This window comes from Chenopodium album, chromosome 25 (assembly GCF_948465745.1).
Source record: "Chenopodium album chromosome 25, dcCheAlbu1.1, whole genome shotgun sequence".
NCBI classification, from domain to species: domain Eukaryota; kingdom Viridiplantae; phylum Streptophyta; class Magnoliopsida; order Caryophyllales; family Amaranthaceae; genus Chenopodium; species Chenopodium album.
Window position 1 is genome coordinate 29127119 of NC_137858.1, and position 16186 is coordinate 29143304.

General features: G+C 43.4%; 2 protein-coding genes across 2 annotated transcripts; both read right to left on the minus strand.

Moving 5' to 3' along the window:
* Positions 1–2457: 2457 nt before the first annotated feature.
* LOC145613933 (uncharacterized) lies at positions 2458–3666 on the minus strand. Its single transcript, XM_081668967.1, has one exon. It carries the CDS (start codon positions 3664–3666, stop codon positions 2458–2460), a length of 1209 nt encoding a protein of 402 aa, XP_081525093.1.
* A 6820-nt stretch (positions 3667–10486) lies between these two features.
* On the minus strand, positions 10487–11062 carry LOC145613934 (uncharacterized). Its single transcript, XM_081668968.1, has one exon. It carries the CDS (start codon positions 11060–11062, stop codon positions 10487–10489), a length of 576 nt encoding a protein of 191 aa, XP_081525094.1.
* Positions 11063–16186: the final 5124 nt, after the last annotated feature.

Genomic DNA, 16186 nt, shown 5'->3' on the forward strand with positions numbered 1-16186 from the left:
ATTGTCGGTCGTTGTCATCTCTCAACACGAAGAAGTTAGCGATTAATTCATTCATCGACTTTCCTCAAGCATGGAAAGTATTCATTCATCGACTTTCCTCAAGCATGGAAAGTTTTTATCTGTCAACTTTCCTCAAGCATGGAAATTTTTTATCTGTCGACTTTCCTCAAGCATGGAAAGTGTTCATCTGTCGGCTTTCCTCAAGCATGGAAAGTATTATCGGTGGATTTCTTCAAGCATAGAAAATCGCCAAAATCATCTGTCGATTTTCCTCAAGCATGGAAAATGTTATTCGGTAGGTTTCTTCAAGCATAGAAAGCTATCAAAATCATCAGTCGGCTTTCCTCAGGCATGGAAAGTATTTCAGCGAAACATCATCCGGTGGATTCCTTCAAGCATAGGAAGATACCAAGCATCATTTGTCACCGATACACTGGTGTCAGATACGTATTCTATCCCTTTATTCTTTTATCTGTAGAACTAACATTTTTCTGCAGGTATCGGCGTATACAGAGTGATTTAAGATCGCAGAACGTCTTAAGTCATTCTCCGTCCCTATCGACTACTTTAACTATCGTTTTCGAAACTTACGTTTCTACAAACTCAGTCAAAGTGGGGGCTTCTGTAGACATCTAAAAATGTCTCCCCAAAACCAAACCCGATGATGAACAACCTTTCACCGTCACTATTGGTCGGGTTCACTATTTAATCCCGAGAGTGCTTAAAAATCATATTTAATTAAATTCGTATTTCTGAATAATCCATGGATCAGTCTTGGTGTTTGGTAAAAGCGTAGTTTTTAATTTCAGCCCAAAACCTTCTTTTTATTGTTTATTTTTGGCCCAAACCTTTTATTTATTTCTTTTTAATTATTTTCTTATTTTTAGCCCAAAATTAATAAATCAGAAAATGGCCCGAAATTATCAATCGGCACTTAAAAGATGAATGAAATTAGGGTTTAAAATGAATTTAAACGGAGAAAATGACAAAACTGTCCCGCGTCACGGCAGGAATCCCCGCGTCACGGGATTCACTCCCGTCTGACGGAATGAAATCCCGTGACACGGGAAACCTGATGTGACACGGGTGTAGTATGTGTCTTTTCCGCGTAAACCCTAACGCGTTTTCTTCCTCCGTTTGTTAAAAAAACATCCCGCGTCACGCAACATTGCACCGTGTCACGGGATTCTCTCCCGTCTGACGGTGGAGCTTCCCGTGTCACGGTACAGTTTACCGTGTCACGGGATACTGTTTTAGGGTTTTTGTCATTTTAGGGTTCCGTGCGTTCCCTCGGCACATTTTTCCTATAAATACCCCCTCATTTCTGATGTACGGGGCATCAATTAACTCTCTCATTTCTCTTCTATGCTCTAGCCTAAACACTAGCCTATCCTTCTCTCTTTCAAAATACCTTCCTTAAACACTCCAAGGAGTCCGTACTTTACCCGAGGTTCTATCCTTAAACCACGGCGTGAAAGGTAGAACTGTTTGAGGGTTTGGCCCCAAACCAATTATATTCTATTTTAATTTAATTTAATTCCATTTTAATTATTGTTTAATTAATTTTCCTTGAATTTACTAACGCGTTTATTGTTTTTATAGTAGCAAGCAAACAAAATCAAAGTAAGGAATCATGTTCCTTTTATTTCTATTATTTTTCTAACGATTTTATATTGTTAGATTTATTGCTATATTGCTTCCAATATTAATGTTTATTTTATTCTATATTTATTGATCACCATATTGCATGTTTAAAGGGAATATGTAATTGAAAATCACGCCTAATAAGATAATTTGGACAACCGGTTTAGGTTCCTTTTTAATCTTGTTGTTTAATCAAGTGATCACAAATATTTTAGAATTATATGTTGCATTAATATTCAACCAATTTAGCATAATAATAGTTTGCATCGAATTGAATATTTTGTTTGTATGCCTTTGAGATCACAGGAAAACTTTTCACAATAAGAATCGAGTAGAGGCCAATACGAGCGAATGTGACTCCATGACTCACTTCGTACCATCATCCCCGATCCTCCTTTCGTGGTTCCGAACCATATGGAGTTAGTAATCTCATGGATTATGAATGGAGTGTAACCTTCACGGGAGAATCGTTGTTGTCTTTTGTTGTCCCTTTTCGTGGTTGCCTTAAATGATCCGTGAACGGTTTACAAGTTCCTTAAAACTTGTTGGCGGCTCCCTACTTTCCTTGTCCCTAATCGTGTCCCTAATCGTATATGTAAATTCCCACTTCCTATGAGTGTCAAGCATATTCACAACATGATTTTTACGTAGGCGCACTTCGAACGACGCCTACAGCCTTGGGGTCTCTTCCGGCCTCGTATCAAAAATTTTCATCGTTAAGTCTTGAACCGTTGGCTTACCCTCTCTTACCGGATTGCACGGCACCTGACCACTGCCAACTGGATTCTTCAAAGCAGTCACATAGCAAGACTTCTACATCACTTGACCTCCATACACCTTTTCTACGGCTCCCAAGTTTGACACATAAGCTATTGCCAGATGATAAGTTGACACAACGGCTTGCATATCATGTATTATCGGTCTGCCGATAATTGCATTGTAAGCTGATTTAACATCTACCACCAGAAACTCTACCATCACATCCCTTGCCTGTGGCCCATCACCCAGTCTAACTGGTAGCACTATGCTTCCTTCTGGTCTTACTGTTGACCCATTAAACCCAATGACAGGGTACGATACCGACTTTAGATATTGTCTCCCTATATTCATTTCATTAAAAGCTTGCACAAACAGCACATTTGCTGAACTACCTCCATCAACCAGCACTCTTTTGATGTCGGCTCCATTTATTTTAGTTATCAAAACTAATGGATCATCATGAGGGAACACTACACCCCTTGCATCCTCTTCTGTGAAAACTATTTCAGGTATTGCAGCTGGCCGAGGACGATTGTCCACATCGAAGGCACAAACCAGATGACGGTGTTCATCCAAATGCTTCTTTGCTCCACTAACTGTTCCTCCATGTATCGGTCCCCCTGTTATCACATCTACTCCCCTTCCAGTAGATAACGGCGGCAGCCCTACATCTCCTTGTCGGACTACTCCTCCTTGCACCCTTTCTGGTCTTGCCTCTATTTGTTGCCTCTCAATTGGCTGAGCCGATTGCTGATTCCTGCCTGTATTTAGCCGGTATTGTGTCAAATGCCCCAACCTTATCAGCTCCTCAATGTTATCCTTCAGCTGCGTACATTCCTCTGTATAATGCCCCACATCTCTATGAAACATGCAATATTTCTTCACATCTCTTGGCCTTCCTTTCATTGGAATCGGCCTTGACCACCCTTCTCTATTCTGATTCACCGAATAAATTGTTGCCCTCGGTGTATTCAAAGGAGTACAAGAACTGTATCTCATTGGTGGCCTTGACGCCCTTGGATCCTGCCGGTTCCCCCCCCCCCTTCCTGGGGCAGAGGCTCTCGGCCTTCCTCTTCCAGATGATGTTCCTTCATGCTGACTTTGCCCCCTTCCGACAACCGCATTTCTACCACTTGTCTTCATCAACTCTTCACTTTTTATGTAATCATGAGCTTTGTTAAACGCCGCTGCCAATGTCGGCATATTTTTTCTTGTAAGGTATCGCTTGAAATCATAATCAACCAAGCCATTCATCAAAGCCATCACAGCTATTTCTTGTTGCAGCTTTGGGATTGTGTTTGCCTCATTATTAAATCGCCTAATGAAATCCCTCAAAGACTCATCTGGCCTCTACTCTATGGCCATCAGTTCCCCAGAAGTTCTCTGCCGCACATTATTGCTGACATACTGACCCACAAACATCTCGGTCACTCTTTCGAAATTATCCACCGTTCCAACTCCAAGGTTATTAAACCAATCGACTGCGGCCCCAATCAAAGTAGTCGGAAAGACCTTACACCAAACTGCATCTGAATAGGTATATAACATCATGTGGCCCTCATAGGATGTTATAAACCTAGCCGGGTCTCCCCTTCCATCATACCTACAAGTCAGCATTTTTACCTTTTCCATCGGCTGGTCTAGAATATGATGCGCAAACGGAGATGCCCTTAGTTGAACCACAGTTCGCACTGCCTGCCCGTCTACCTGCGAACTTCTCTGCTGTTGGGTCCTTGTGCTAACGGTATGACTTGAGGATTGTTCAACCCGCCGTGACATAGTGTGCGTTCTTACCGGCGACTCATTTCGGGGTCTCCTGGGTGAGTTTGCCAACTGATTATGTTGCTCTCCCTGATTGTGGTGTGGTGTTCCCCTATCGGCCTGAGCGGCCCCCCTTTCAGCCTGTGCCGTCTCAGCCTCCTTCCTTTTCTTACTCATTGCACTCATCACCCTTGCTGCTGTCTCCAGTTCATCTGGTGTGAATGCTGTCATAGGGTCCTCTACCTCTCCTCCACCTCCAGAGGGTGTTAACGGTATATGAAACTGATTATCCTCCAAGGTATGAGTTTCATCTTCTATCTCTATCTGAGGTTGTTTTATCGACTGGTTTACTACTTTTCTTGTCACTGGTGTTTCACTATTTCCGGCCATAATTGTCGCTATCTTTTGTGTGAGGTTCTTAGGCGATAGAAGTGATCAATGTCCCCTCCTTCTAGCGCCAAATTGTTTCTGTCTGGATCTGATCTCCCAAGAACTCGGGCCTGAGATCCTGATACTCCTATCGGCAAGCTGAGAACCTACACAATGAGAAGAAGTTAGCTAACCCCGGGGTGATCCGAGGATAACCACTCCGATGATAAAGTCAGAATGTGTTTAAGAAGAAAGGAAGATAAGTATGAGAGAGAAAGTAGAGAGAGAGAGAGTAATTAATGCCCTCATTAATGAGGTCTTACCTACTATTTATAAGGACTTTCCTTGATAGGTGGCTCTCAACCATGCAAAGCTTCTTGATCTAAGCGTCAAATTTTCTGTTGCCACGTGCCGAATTCCGACAGGCCGATATGTTTACTTTGTGATACATATCAGCGTATTTTTGCAATTATTCTAGGCTTGATCACGTGTTTCTTCAGGATGTCGGCCTTGCCTACATATCATCCCATACAGAAGCTTTACTTTATTTCGATCAGAGCTTTTTACCTTTCTTCCCTAAAATCAGTATGCGCATTTCAGCATTTTCAGCGTGCTGTCCTTCTGCGTCACTTCTTTGCGATTAAAAGGCATCGATTCAGTGATTTTTTGTCAAAGGTATTGTCGTACCCTAACTCCTAATTTTGCATGCTGGTTTTTATTTCTTGTTTTTTTAAATTAAATGTCTGAAAATAGTATTGAAGAATACTTCCCTAATCTTAGCACTGCTAGGCGTCGTTTAATTAGGCAATCCCTAGGTAAAGAAACCGGTAATAACCAGGGTAATTCTTCTTCCCTTTCTGATAATATAGACTACCCCTTTGAGGTGTTATCTTCTGAAGAAGAAAAACGTGCCTTTATGCTACATAGAACTATTGCTCACCGCGAACAAGCTTATTACCCTACTAACCCTGATATCCCTGCCGATACTGAAATTCTTGACGTTGAGCCTGTTAGTGTTTGTTATCACTTACGCAGCTTTGCTGGGAAACGGTATTTTAATCAATACGGCACTAACGTTGGCAATATAGGTATAAACACTATGCCAAAGGTAAAGAGAACCAGTTATCAGCCTGAAGCTGCTGCTCGTGAGGCTGCTAAGGCCGCTAAAGCCGCTAAGGCAGCTGAAGCCGCCAAGGTAGCTGAATCTAGTAAAAGACCTGGGCAAGGTCAAGTTATGAGTTCTTCTGAAGAAGAAGATACAGATATCCCTCAAAACCCCCGGGAAGATCCGGTATCTCCCGTTCATGATTCAGCCATTAACTTGGTTTTAGGAGATGACGAAACCCAAGAAGGTAGTGTCAACACTGAGAGTAGGGAAGATATTGTTGACATGACTGCGGAGGTTATCCAGGAAGAAAATCTGGATGAGGGTTACAACTCCGAAACGGATGGCGCTGAATTCCGCCAACCTATTGTTCTCCCTAGTGATGGGAAGGTTACAAGGCAAAAATAAATGAGGATTTTAGGAAAACGACAATTGAAAAAGATTATTGCCGTCGTGATAAAAAGTTTTTCAACCTACCTGATGGGTATGAGCTGTCAATTCCCCCGTCTAGAGCTTCAGTGTTAGATTGTCCAGCAGGCTCTGTGGCCGTTTACGATGAAATATTTTGATTTTGGCCTCCGTTTTCCTTTACATTCTTTTGTTGCTAAAATTTTGAAGGCCTGGAATGTTTGTTTAGTTCAATTGACCCCTCCCACCATCCGGGCTGTTATTGCTACTGTTTGGGTTATGCTATATCGGAATTACCCTCTAACCCTTAACGTTTTTAGACGACTGATCACCTTGAAGAGGGATGGTCAATCAGAAGGGTGGTGGTCTTTATACACTCAACCCCACAAATACACTGTTCACCCAAAGCTATCTAGCTGTAAGGGTTGACAAGTCAGATTTTTCTTCATGTCGGTCCCAGAGGACTTTCCTTTGAGGAGAACCTTCTTCAGGCCTCATCCTCGTTTTGATTCAATCCCCGAGAGAGATCTCGGTAAACACGAACAAAGAGCTGTCAATCATTTTGACATCTCAGAATTTGACGATGGTGACGGCAAGGTTCGTCTAGTTCCTAAGGTGTGGGTGCCGAATGTGAGTTACATTCTGGGCAACGCGCCGTTATCCCGTGTCGGTCTCTGTTGGACTGACCATCATGGTACTATTTATTTTGTCAATTTCCTACTTTTTGTTTCGTTTATAACATTGTTTATCTATAACTAATTAAACTTCTTATTCTTTGTTCTCAGGCATAGATAAGTTGGACAACAAGCAACTTGGTCTGTCGGCTGACGGGAAGAAAGTTATCAGGCGCTGTCCTAAGGCTTCAAGTCCTTACAATACCCTAGCTACTATTTGTAGCCGTGCTCCTGTTGTCAGCGCTAAAAGAAGAGCTGAAATCATGGCTGATGATAATGCCAAAAAAAGAAAGACGACATCACTTGCCAATCGGCGAGGTGGCGGTGTTGCGATTTCTAGCCCTAGGCAGCCTGAAGGGCGAGGTGGGAAGAAAAAGGATAAATCGGAGACCGAGAAGGCTCCCTCTACCACAAAAACTAAGAGCCCTGAAGCCATCGTTAAGAAGGTGATTCAAGGGATTGAGATCGAGGATCTCACTGTTGCCGAGTCTCCTCGTCAGATTCAGCCAACCACCACCGTTGCTCCTACTGCCGTTGGCTCGGATTCAAGCATACCGGCTCTGACTTACCGGTCCAACCAATGGATCGAAAGGGTGTCTTGTAGGTTTCCATATGAAGTTCTAAAAGGCTTCACTGTTCCTGCTGGTCATTCCGGAGACCGTTGGCAACCCAACATGGATGTCGGTCGGAATGAATCCATGATCACCGATGACCCAATGCAAGGTGGGACACTTGGTTATCGGCTTCTGAGCAACCTAACTCTGCCGATGGACAGACTTGTTGGCCCAATCGGCCCTTTTGCTGCCGCACACATGCACAACATGATGAAGGTACTCTTTTTCTTTTTTTTACACATACTTTTTTGTTATATGTCTCTCATATTCAGTATATATTTCTAACTTTAAGCATTTCTTTTACACCCAGGTCGTCATGTCTGGAACGGAACTTGTTGAGATGTACCGATACTATCAAGAGAAGCATCATCAAGCTTCCTCTAGCCAAAGTGCCATGCAGGAAGTCATTGATAACGCTGAGAAGGCCTTAAATGATTTGAAGAAGGCAAAAGAGAGATATGACAAGGAGATGGCGGAACTAAAGATTAAGGCCGAAAAGGTCGCTGGTCTTGAGCTGGAAGTACAGAGTCTGAAGACTCATATCAGTGAGAAGAATAAGGCCATCGAGCGCCTTCCTTCAATTGAGAAAGATCTTAGCGATGCCAGAGCTAAGATCAAAATCCTTGAAGAAAAGGTTCAACAGATGGAAGCTGACAAGCCTGGTATTCGCTAAAGAGCAGTCGGCCGCTATCTAGCCTCCAACGAATTATGTTCTAAACTCCAGGATCGTTTTGACGGAGGCTGGACTGCTGCTCAGAGATGCATTGCTCATGCTGCCGGTTGGAAGAAGGAAGATTGGGCAAAGGTTGAGAAAGCTTTCAATGACGAGGCTTACAAGATACCTTCTGGCTTTGAAGCGCAGCAATTCTCAGAAGAGGACCTGTACAATCTGGTGCCAAGTGCTGATGACGGCCCCAATGATCCTAGCATTTTGAACTCTCTAGTTCTTGAGAATGCACAAGCTTGAAGGGGCGGGCAGTCATCACCGACATCTTCTTGTGGGTCTTGCATAATTGGGCCTTATCAGATGTAATCTATCATATGTCGTCTTTTGTGTTTGGGTCTTAACACTTATTTTGACAATGTTGTTTTATCGGAATATCCCCCTTTTTGTGGTGATGCCTGTCGATTGTCAATTTCACTGTCATGTAAATTTATCAACTTAGTCCATTATGTTTTATTACTTATTAACTGTTATCAACCTATATCTTTCTACAAATTCATTCACCTCTATTACTTACATACCACCTATTTGCACACTTCATTAAAACAACTGCGAAGTTATCATAACCAGATTGTTGAAAAAACGAGAATAAAACGAGAATTTTTAACAACTACTTAACAACTTCTTAACAACTCCTAACAACATCCAACATACTTAGTGATATCGGCGTTATAGCGGCATCAGCAACTACCATTTAAAGACTATTAGTATACGATATCTTACTCTTTACTCCCCCTAGTGTACATATTTCCTATAGGAATTATGTACACTAAGAAATGATGATATGTGTTGCTGGTTCAGACTACAACATTGGTCACCTACTACTTTGCTATTTCAGCCAGTTAGGTACCCTCTCGGCGATCATTTTCTGAGCTACGCCTCATATCGGCGTATACTCGAATTGATTTTGCCGGTATTATATTTTGAACCAGCAACCTCGTGAGTTAATGTGTACAACTGATCAGGTTGTAGATTCATTAACTTCACGGAAGCGGTTGTGAGCTGTCCGTTCCATTTAACGATGTTCTGTTAAATGGAGGATGCCTATTTTCAACACATGTTGTCTGAATATTCTTTCATTCATCACTGATATCTTTTATTGATATCAGATTCACATATTTGAAAAAGTTCATACATTTTATACATAGTACTTCTTTAGCACAGCCGAGTTCCATACATTTTTTAGTGGTGCCCCATCCAAAGTTTCCAGATAGAATGATCCCTGGATGAAGACATCTCTAATCCGATAAGGTCCTTCCCAACTTGCTGTTAACTTTCCATCTTTGTTCCCTTTTCCTGTTGCCGCTGTTCTCCGCAGAACCAGATCTCCTACGCTTAGCAGCCGATAAGATACCCTTCTATTGTAAGCCCTTGACCTTTTTTCCTTATATGCAGCTGATTTAACTGCTGCTTTTTCTCTAAGTTCTGGCAGAAAGTCTAACTGCTGTCACAAAAGCAAATCATTTTGATCTTCACAGTAATGCTGAATTCTGAATGTCGGCAACCCTACCTCTGCCGGTATCACTGCCTCTGTACCAAATACTAAAGTGTAGGGCGACTCACCTGTTGCTTCTCTTACAGTGGTCCTGTTTGCCCACAGTATTTCCGGTATCAAATCTGCCCACAAACCCTTTGCATCTTCAATATTCTTTTTAATTGCCGTTATGATTTGCTTATTTGCTGCCTCTGCCTGGCCGTTAGACTGCGGATGGCATACTGCTGCATAAGCAAATTTCACTTTGTACATCGTCAAAAGATCTTTGACTGGCTTACAATCAAACTGGGTTCCATGATCAAAAACCATTGTCATTGGCAACCCAAATCTCGTGAAGATATTTTTCCATATGAACTTCTTCACTTCTGACGTCGTTATCCTTGCTACTGGTTCCGCCTCAATCCATTTTGTAAAGTAATCTATCCCCACTATCAAAAATTTCCTTCCACCTGTAGCTGATGGGAACGGACCAACTATATCCATCCCCCATTGTGCGAAAGGGATCGGATTTAATATCGGTGTCAAATCATTTGGAGGCAGGTTGATAACTGGGGCGAATTTTTGGCATTTTTCACACTTTTTAACATAAGTTGCAGCATCTGCATTCATTGTCGGCCAGTAATACCCCCTTCTCATTGCTTCCCTGGATAGAGCTCTTGCACCGAGATGATTACCACAGCTGCCCTCATGCAACTCTTCCATCAATCTTGCAGATTCAAAGTCCATTATTCACCTCTATAATGGCAATGAGAACCCCCTTTTGTATAACTGACCCTGATGCATGACAAACCATACACTGTCTTTTCTCAACTTTTTTGACTCCCCTTTATCCACCGGCAGTACCCCATGAAGGATGTATGCCAATATCTTGTCATACCACTGAGCGCCGTTATCAATACATAGCACCTCTTCTGACACCTCATCTATGCTCTTCTACTTTAAAACTTCCACCATGACTGTCCTCTCCAAGTCATTAAAGCTCGAACTTGCTAACCTTGCCAATGCATCTGCCTGAGCATTTTTCACTCTCGGGACCAGCTTTACTTCAAAATACTGCAACTGCGCTGCTAATTGTTTCATCTTCTCCAAGTACCTCACCATAGCTGGTTCTCGAGTCCCATACTCCCCACTGTATTGGCTTGATACTAACTGGGAATCAGTTGTTAAGATCAACCGCCTTGCCTCTACCGCTATCGACAACTGAATTCCAACTATTGCAGCTTCGTATTCGGCCTCATTATTCGTAGCTTTGAATTTAAACTTCATGGCATATTCAAATATCTTCCCATCTGGCGCCGTTATCACAATTCCGGCCCTTTCCCCTGTTGCTGTGGCCGAACCATCAACTGATGCCTGCCATGTTCCTAACTCCTCTTCTTCATCTGTATATGTCGTCTCAACAATAAAATCCGACAATGCTTGGGCCTTGATTGACGTTCTTGGCCTGTAACTTATTTCATACTCCAATAATTCTATTGCCCACGTTAGTAATCTGCCTGATGTATCCATTTTATGCAATGACTTTTCCAACGGATGATTTGTTAATACATCTATTGGATGTAATAAGGCCTTAACTTCCTGGCTGCCATCACCACTGCTAGTGTCATTTTCTCTATCACTGGATATCTGTGTTCAGCCGCATTCAATACATGGCTAACAAAGTATATCGGCATCTGTTGTTTCTTCCTCTCCACCAGCAGAACGGTTGCCACCGTTTTTGGTGATGCCGAGATATATAACTGCAGCAATTCTCCCTTCTCAGGCCTGGCTACCGTGGGAAGAGATCTAAGATGATTTCTTACCACTTCCAGGACATCACTTTGTTCTTTTCCCCATTCAAATGTCTTATTCTTCCGTAACACCATGAAGAACGGAAGTGCCTTATCAGCCGATTTGCTGATGAATCTAGTTAACCCCGCCATTCTGCCAGTCAACCTCTGTATATCACGAATGGTTTTCGGCTGTTTCATCTGAAGCACTGCATTCACCTTATCTGGATTTGCATCTATTCCCCGTTCACTAACCATAAAGCCTAAAAACTTCCCTGATCTAACCCCAAACACACACTTCTCTTGGTTCAACTTCATCTGATATTTTCGCAGCGTCTCAAATGTTTCCCTCAAATCTGCTATATGGTCTTCTTTCTCCTTAATTTTTACTATTGTATCATCCACATACACCTCAACATTTCGGCCCTTTTGCTTCTCAAATATCTTATCCACCAACTTCTGATACGTCGCTCCTGCATTCTTCAGCCCAAACGGCATTGCCTTGTAACAATACACACCAACATCCGTTATAAAAGCTGTTTTGGCCCTGTCGGCCTTCTTCAGGCTGACCTAATGATAACCCGAGAACGCATCCAAGAAGCTAAGCATAGCATGGCCAGAGGTTGAGTCAACTAGCCTATCTATCCGAGGTAATGGGTAGCAATCCTTGGGGCAGGCCTTATTCAAATCTGTAAAATCTACACACATTCGCCACTTCCCTGTCGGCTTTCTCACCATTACAACATTCGCCATCCATTCCGGATACGTGCAAGGCTCAATGAACCCTGCCGCTAAGAGCTTGTTCACCTCGGCCTGAATTGCCTTTATCTTTTCTGTTGAGAAGTTGCGCTTCTTCTGCCTTATCGGCCTGAACTTTCTATCCACATTCAACTTATGCTCCATCACTTCCGGATGTATTCCCGACATTTCACTTGCTGAAAATGCGAAAACATCTGCATTCTCACGCAACAAGCTTATTAGGTGACATCTTGTATCTACATCCATATCGGCCCCAACCCTTACTGTCCTACTCGAATCACCTAGTTGTAGCTCAACCTAAACAGTCTCTCCTCCTGGTAACGGCCTTGGGGTCTCTTCCGGCCTCGTATCAAAATTTTTCATCGTTAAGTCTTGAACTGTTGGCTCACCCTCTCTTACCGGATTGCACGGCACCTGACCACTGCCAACTGGATTCTTCAAAGCAGTCACATAGCAAGACTTCGACATCACTTGACCTCCATACACCTTTACTACGGCTCCCAATTTTGACACATAAGCTATTGCCAGATGATAAGTTGACACAACGGCTTGCATATCATGTATTATCGGTCTGCCGATAATTGCATTGTAGGCTGATTTAACATCTATCACCAGAAACTCTGCCATCACATCCCTTGCCTGTGGCCCATCACCCAGCCTAACTGGTAGCACTATGCTACCTTCTGGTCTTACTGTTGACCCATTAAACCCAATGACAGGGTACGATACCGACTTTAGATATTGTCTCCCTATATTCATTTCATTAAAAGCTTGCACAAACAGCACATTTGCTGAACTACCTCCATCAACCAGCACTCTTTTGATGTCGGCTCCATTTATTTTAGTTATCAAAACTAATGGATCATCATGAGGGAATACTACACCCCTTGCATCCTCTTCTGTGAACACTATTTCAGGTATTGCAGCTGGCCGAGGACGATTGTCCACATCCAAGGCACAAACCAGATGACGGTGTTCAGCCAAATGCTTCTTTTCTCCACTAACTGTTCCTCCATGTATCGGCCCCCCTGTTATCACATCTACTCCCCTTCCAGTAGATAACGGCGGCAGCCCTACATCTCCTTACCGGATTACTCCTCCTTGCACCCTTTCCGGTCTTGCCTCTATCTGTTGCCTCTCAATTGGCTGAGCCGATTGCTGATTCCTACCTGTATTCATTCGGTATTGTGTCAAATGCCTAAACATGGGCACGGGCCGTTCCCGTGCCGCCGCAGGCCGTGCCTGGCCGTGCCGTGCCGTGCCTAAAATTGGCACACCCCAGCCCACGGCACGGCACGACCCACGTGCCTAGCGGGCCGTGCCGTGCCGGGCCGCGGGCCAAACCATGCCACTCTTATTTTTTTATTTTTTTTTTTTAAAAAAAATAAATGATAAAAAAAACGAATTAAAAACAACAATGCATATAATAAAAAAAATACGAGTGCGATAATCCGAAAACACAAAAAATTGAAGAATAACTTATTTTATTATATGAAGGTAGCCGGTACGAATGTACGATAATTCAATAATACAAAATTACAAAATAAGTGATGATAATTAAAAATCGTACAATAGTGTATGAATATTGAATAACTTCATTTATTATACGGAATACGAAGTTCGATAATACAAAAAGAATACAATAGTGTATAATGTAAATATGTAATCATGTAATTATTATTGGTCGTCTTCGTCTTCGCCTTCGTCTTCATCTTCGTCTTCGTCTCCTAGAGGTTCAAGTTCATCCGCCAATTGAGTGGATTGAGAAGTATGAGAACTAAAAGAAGTCGACGTTCCTTCATCGTCGTCGTTTTGTGCATAAGCACGATCTTGAGAACGAGTTTCGGCATCCAACCAATCCTTGAAGCAAACACACATTTCAAGTGTTTCGGGTTTTAGGCTTGTTCTTCTATCGTCTAGAACTCTTCCCGACGCACTAAAAGCTCTTTCGGAAGCAACGGAGGAGACTTGGATAGCAAAAATATCACGAGCCATTGCCGACAAAATTGGATGTTTCACGGCTTGTGATTTCCACCAATCGAGGATGTCGAGGCCAAACTTCTCTTCATCGTCCATGCCTTTCATGAAGTCGTAACTTAAGTACATTTGCAACTCCGAAACATCGCTTTGTGTTCTCCTAGATGATGATGATTCTGTACCTGAATACTTAGACATCAAGTTAGCAGCTTGTGCAAATAAACCTTTGGCCCGTTTACTTACATTTTTTGATGTTTGAGAAGGGGCAAATCGAGACACGGTTCCATATTTACTTTAATAAACTCTATATAAATTAAATAACTCATCCGTCACCTTATTCTTAAAAGTTTCAACATCATCTTCAAAATTCATGTTACTATAATAAATATCAATTAATAAAAAGGTGCCATCATATTTTTGTCTAGGATCTAAAATAGAAGCAAAAATATAAATCACAGGAATATCGGTGTAATATTTACGCCATTTATCCTCCATGGATGGAAGATATCCACGACAAACATGTTGTGATCGGCCATAAACGGCTAGTTTTCCAACGGTAAGGCACGGGCCGTGCCGTGCCGTGCCGGGCCGTGCCTGGCCGTGCCACGTGCCGTGCCGGTGGGTCGTGCCAGCGTGCCGGCCCACGTGCCGGCCACCGTGCCACGTGCCGTGCCCGTGCCGGAATCCGGATTTCTGTTCACGGCACGGCCCACGGCCCACAGGTGGGCCGCCGTGCCGTGCCGTGCCGCCACCCGTGCCCGTGCCGGGCCGTGCCGGGCCGTGCCGCCCGCGTGCCGGCACGGCCCGTGCCCACCTTTACAAATGCCCCTTCCTTATCAGCTCCTATATGTTATCCTTCAGCTGCGTACATTCCTCTCTATAATGCCCCACATCTCTATGAAGCATGCAATATTTCTTCACATCTCTTGGCCTTGCTTTCATTGGAATCGGCCTTGACCACCCTTCTCTATTCTGATTCACCGAATAAATTGCTGCCCTCGGTGTATTCAAAGGAGTATAAGAACTGTATCTCATTGGTGGCCTTGACGCCCTTGGATCCTGCCGGTTCCCCCCCCCCCCTTCCTGGGGCAGAGGCTCTCAGCCTTCCACTTCCAGATGATGTTCCTTCATGCTGACTTTGCCCCTTTCCGACAACCGCATTTCTACCACTTGTCTTCATCAACTCTTCACTTTTTATGTAATCATGGGCTTTGTTAAACGCCGCTGCCAATGTCGGCAAATTTTTTCTTGTAAGGTATCGCTTGAAATCAGAATCAACCAAGCCATTCATCAAAGCCATCACAGCTATTTCTTGTTGCGGCTTTGGGATTGTGTTTGCCTCATTATTAAATCGCCTAATGAAATCCCTCAAAGACTCATCTGGCCTCTACTCTATGGCCATCAGTTCCCCAGAAGTTCTCTGCCGCACACTATTGCTGACATACTGACCCACAAACATCTCGGTCAGTCTTTCGAAATTATCCACCGTTCCAACTCCAAGGTTATTAAACCAATCGGCCGCGGCCCCAATCAAAGTAGTCGGAAAGACCTTACACCAAACTGCATCTGAATTGGTATATAACATCATGTGGCCCTCATAGGATGTTATAAACCTAGCCGGGTCTCCCCTTCCATCATACCTACAAGTCAGCATTTTTACCTTTTCCATCGGCTGGTCTAGAATATGCTGTGCAAACGGAGATGCCCTTAGTTGAACCACAGTTCGCACTGCCTGCCCGTCTACCTGCGAACTTCTCTGCTGTTGGGTCCTTGTGCTAACGGTATGACTTGAGGATTGTTCAACCCGCCGTGACATAGTGTGCGTTCTTACCGGCGACTCATTTCGGGGTCTCCTGGGTGAGTTTGCCAACTGATTATGTTGCTCTCCCTGGTTGTGGTGTGGTGTTCCCCTATCAGGCTTGAGCGGCCCCCCTTTCAGCCTGTGCCATCTCAGCCTCCTTCCTTTTCTTACTCATTGCACTCATCACCCTTGCTGTTGTCTCTAGTTCATCTGGTGTGAATGCTGTCATAGGGTCCTCTACCTCTCCTCCACCTCCAGAGGGTGTTAACGGTATATGAAACTGATTATCCTCCAAGGTATGAGTTTCATCTTCTATCTCTATCTGAG

Bases quoted from the DNA above. Each gene is read 5' to 3' on its own strand.
- LOC145613933 (XM_081668967.1), bottom strand. From the start codon at position 3,666: ATGGCTTTGATGAATGGCTTGGTTGATTATGATTTCAAGCGATACCTT.
- LOC145613934 (XM_081668968.1), bottom strand. From the start codon at position 11,062: ATGGATACATCAGGCAGATTACTAACGTGGGCAATAGAATTATTGGAG.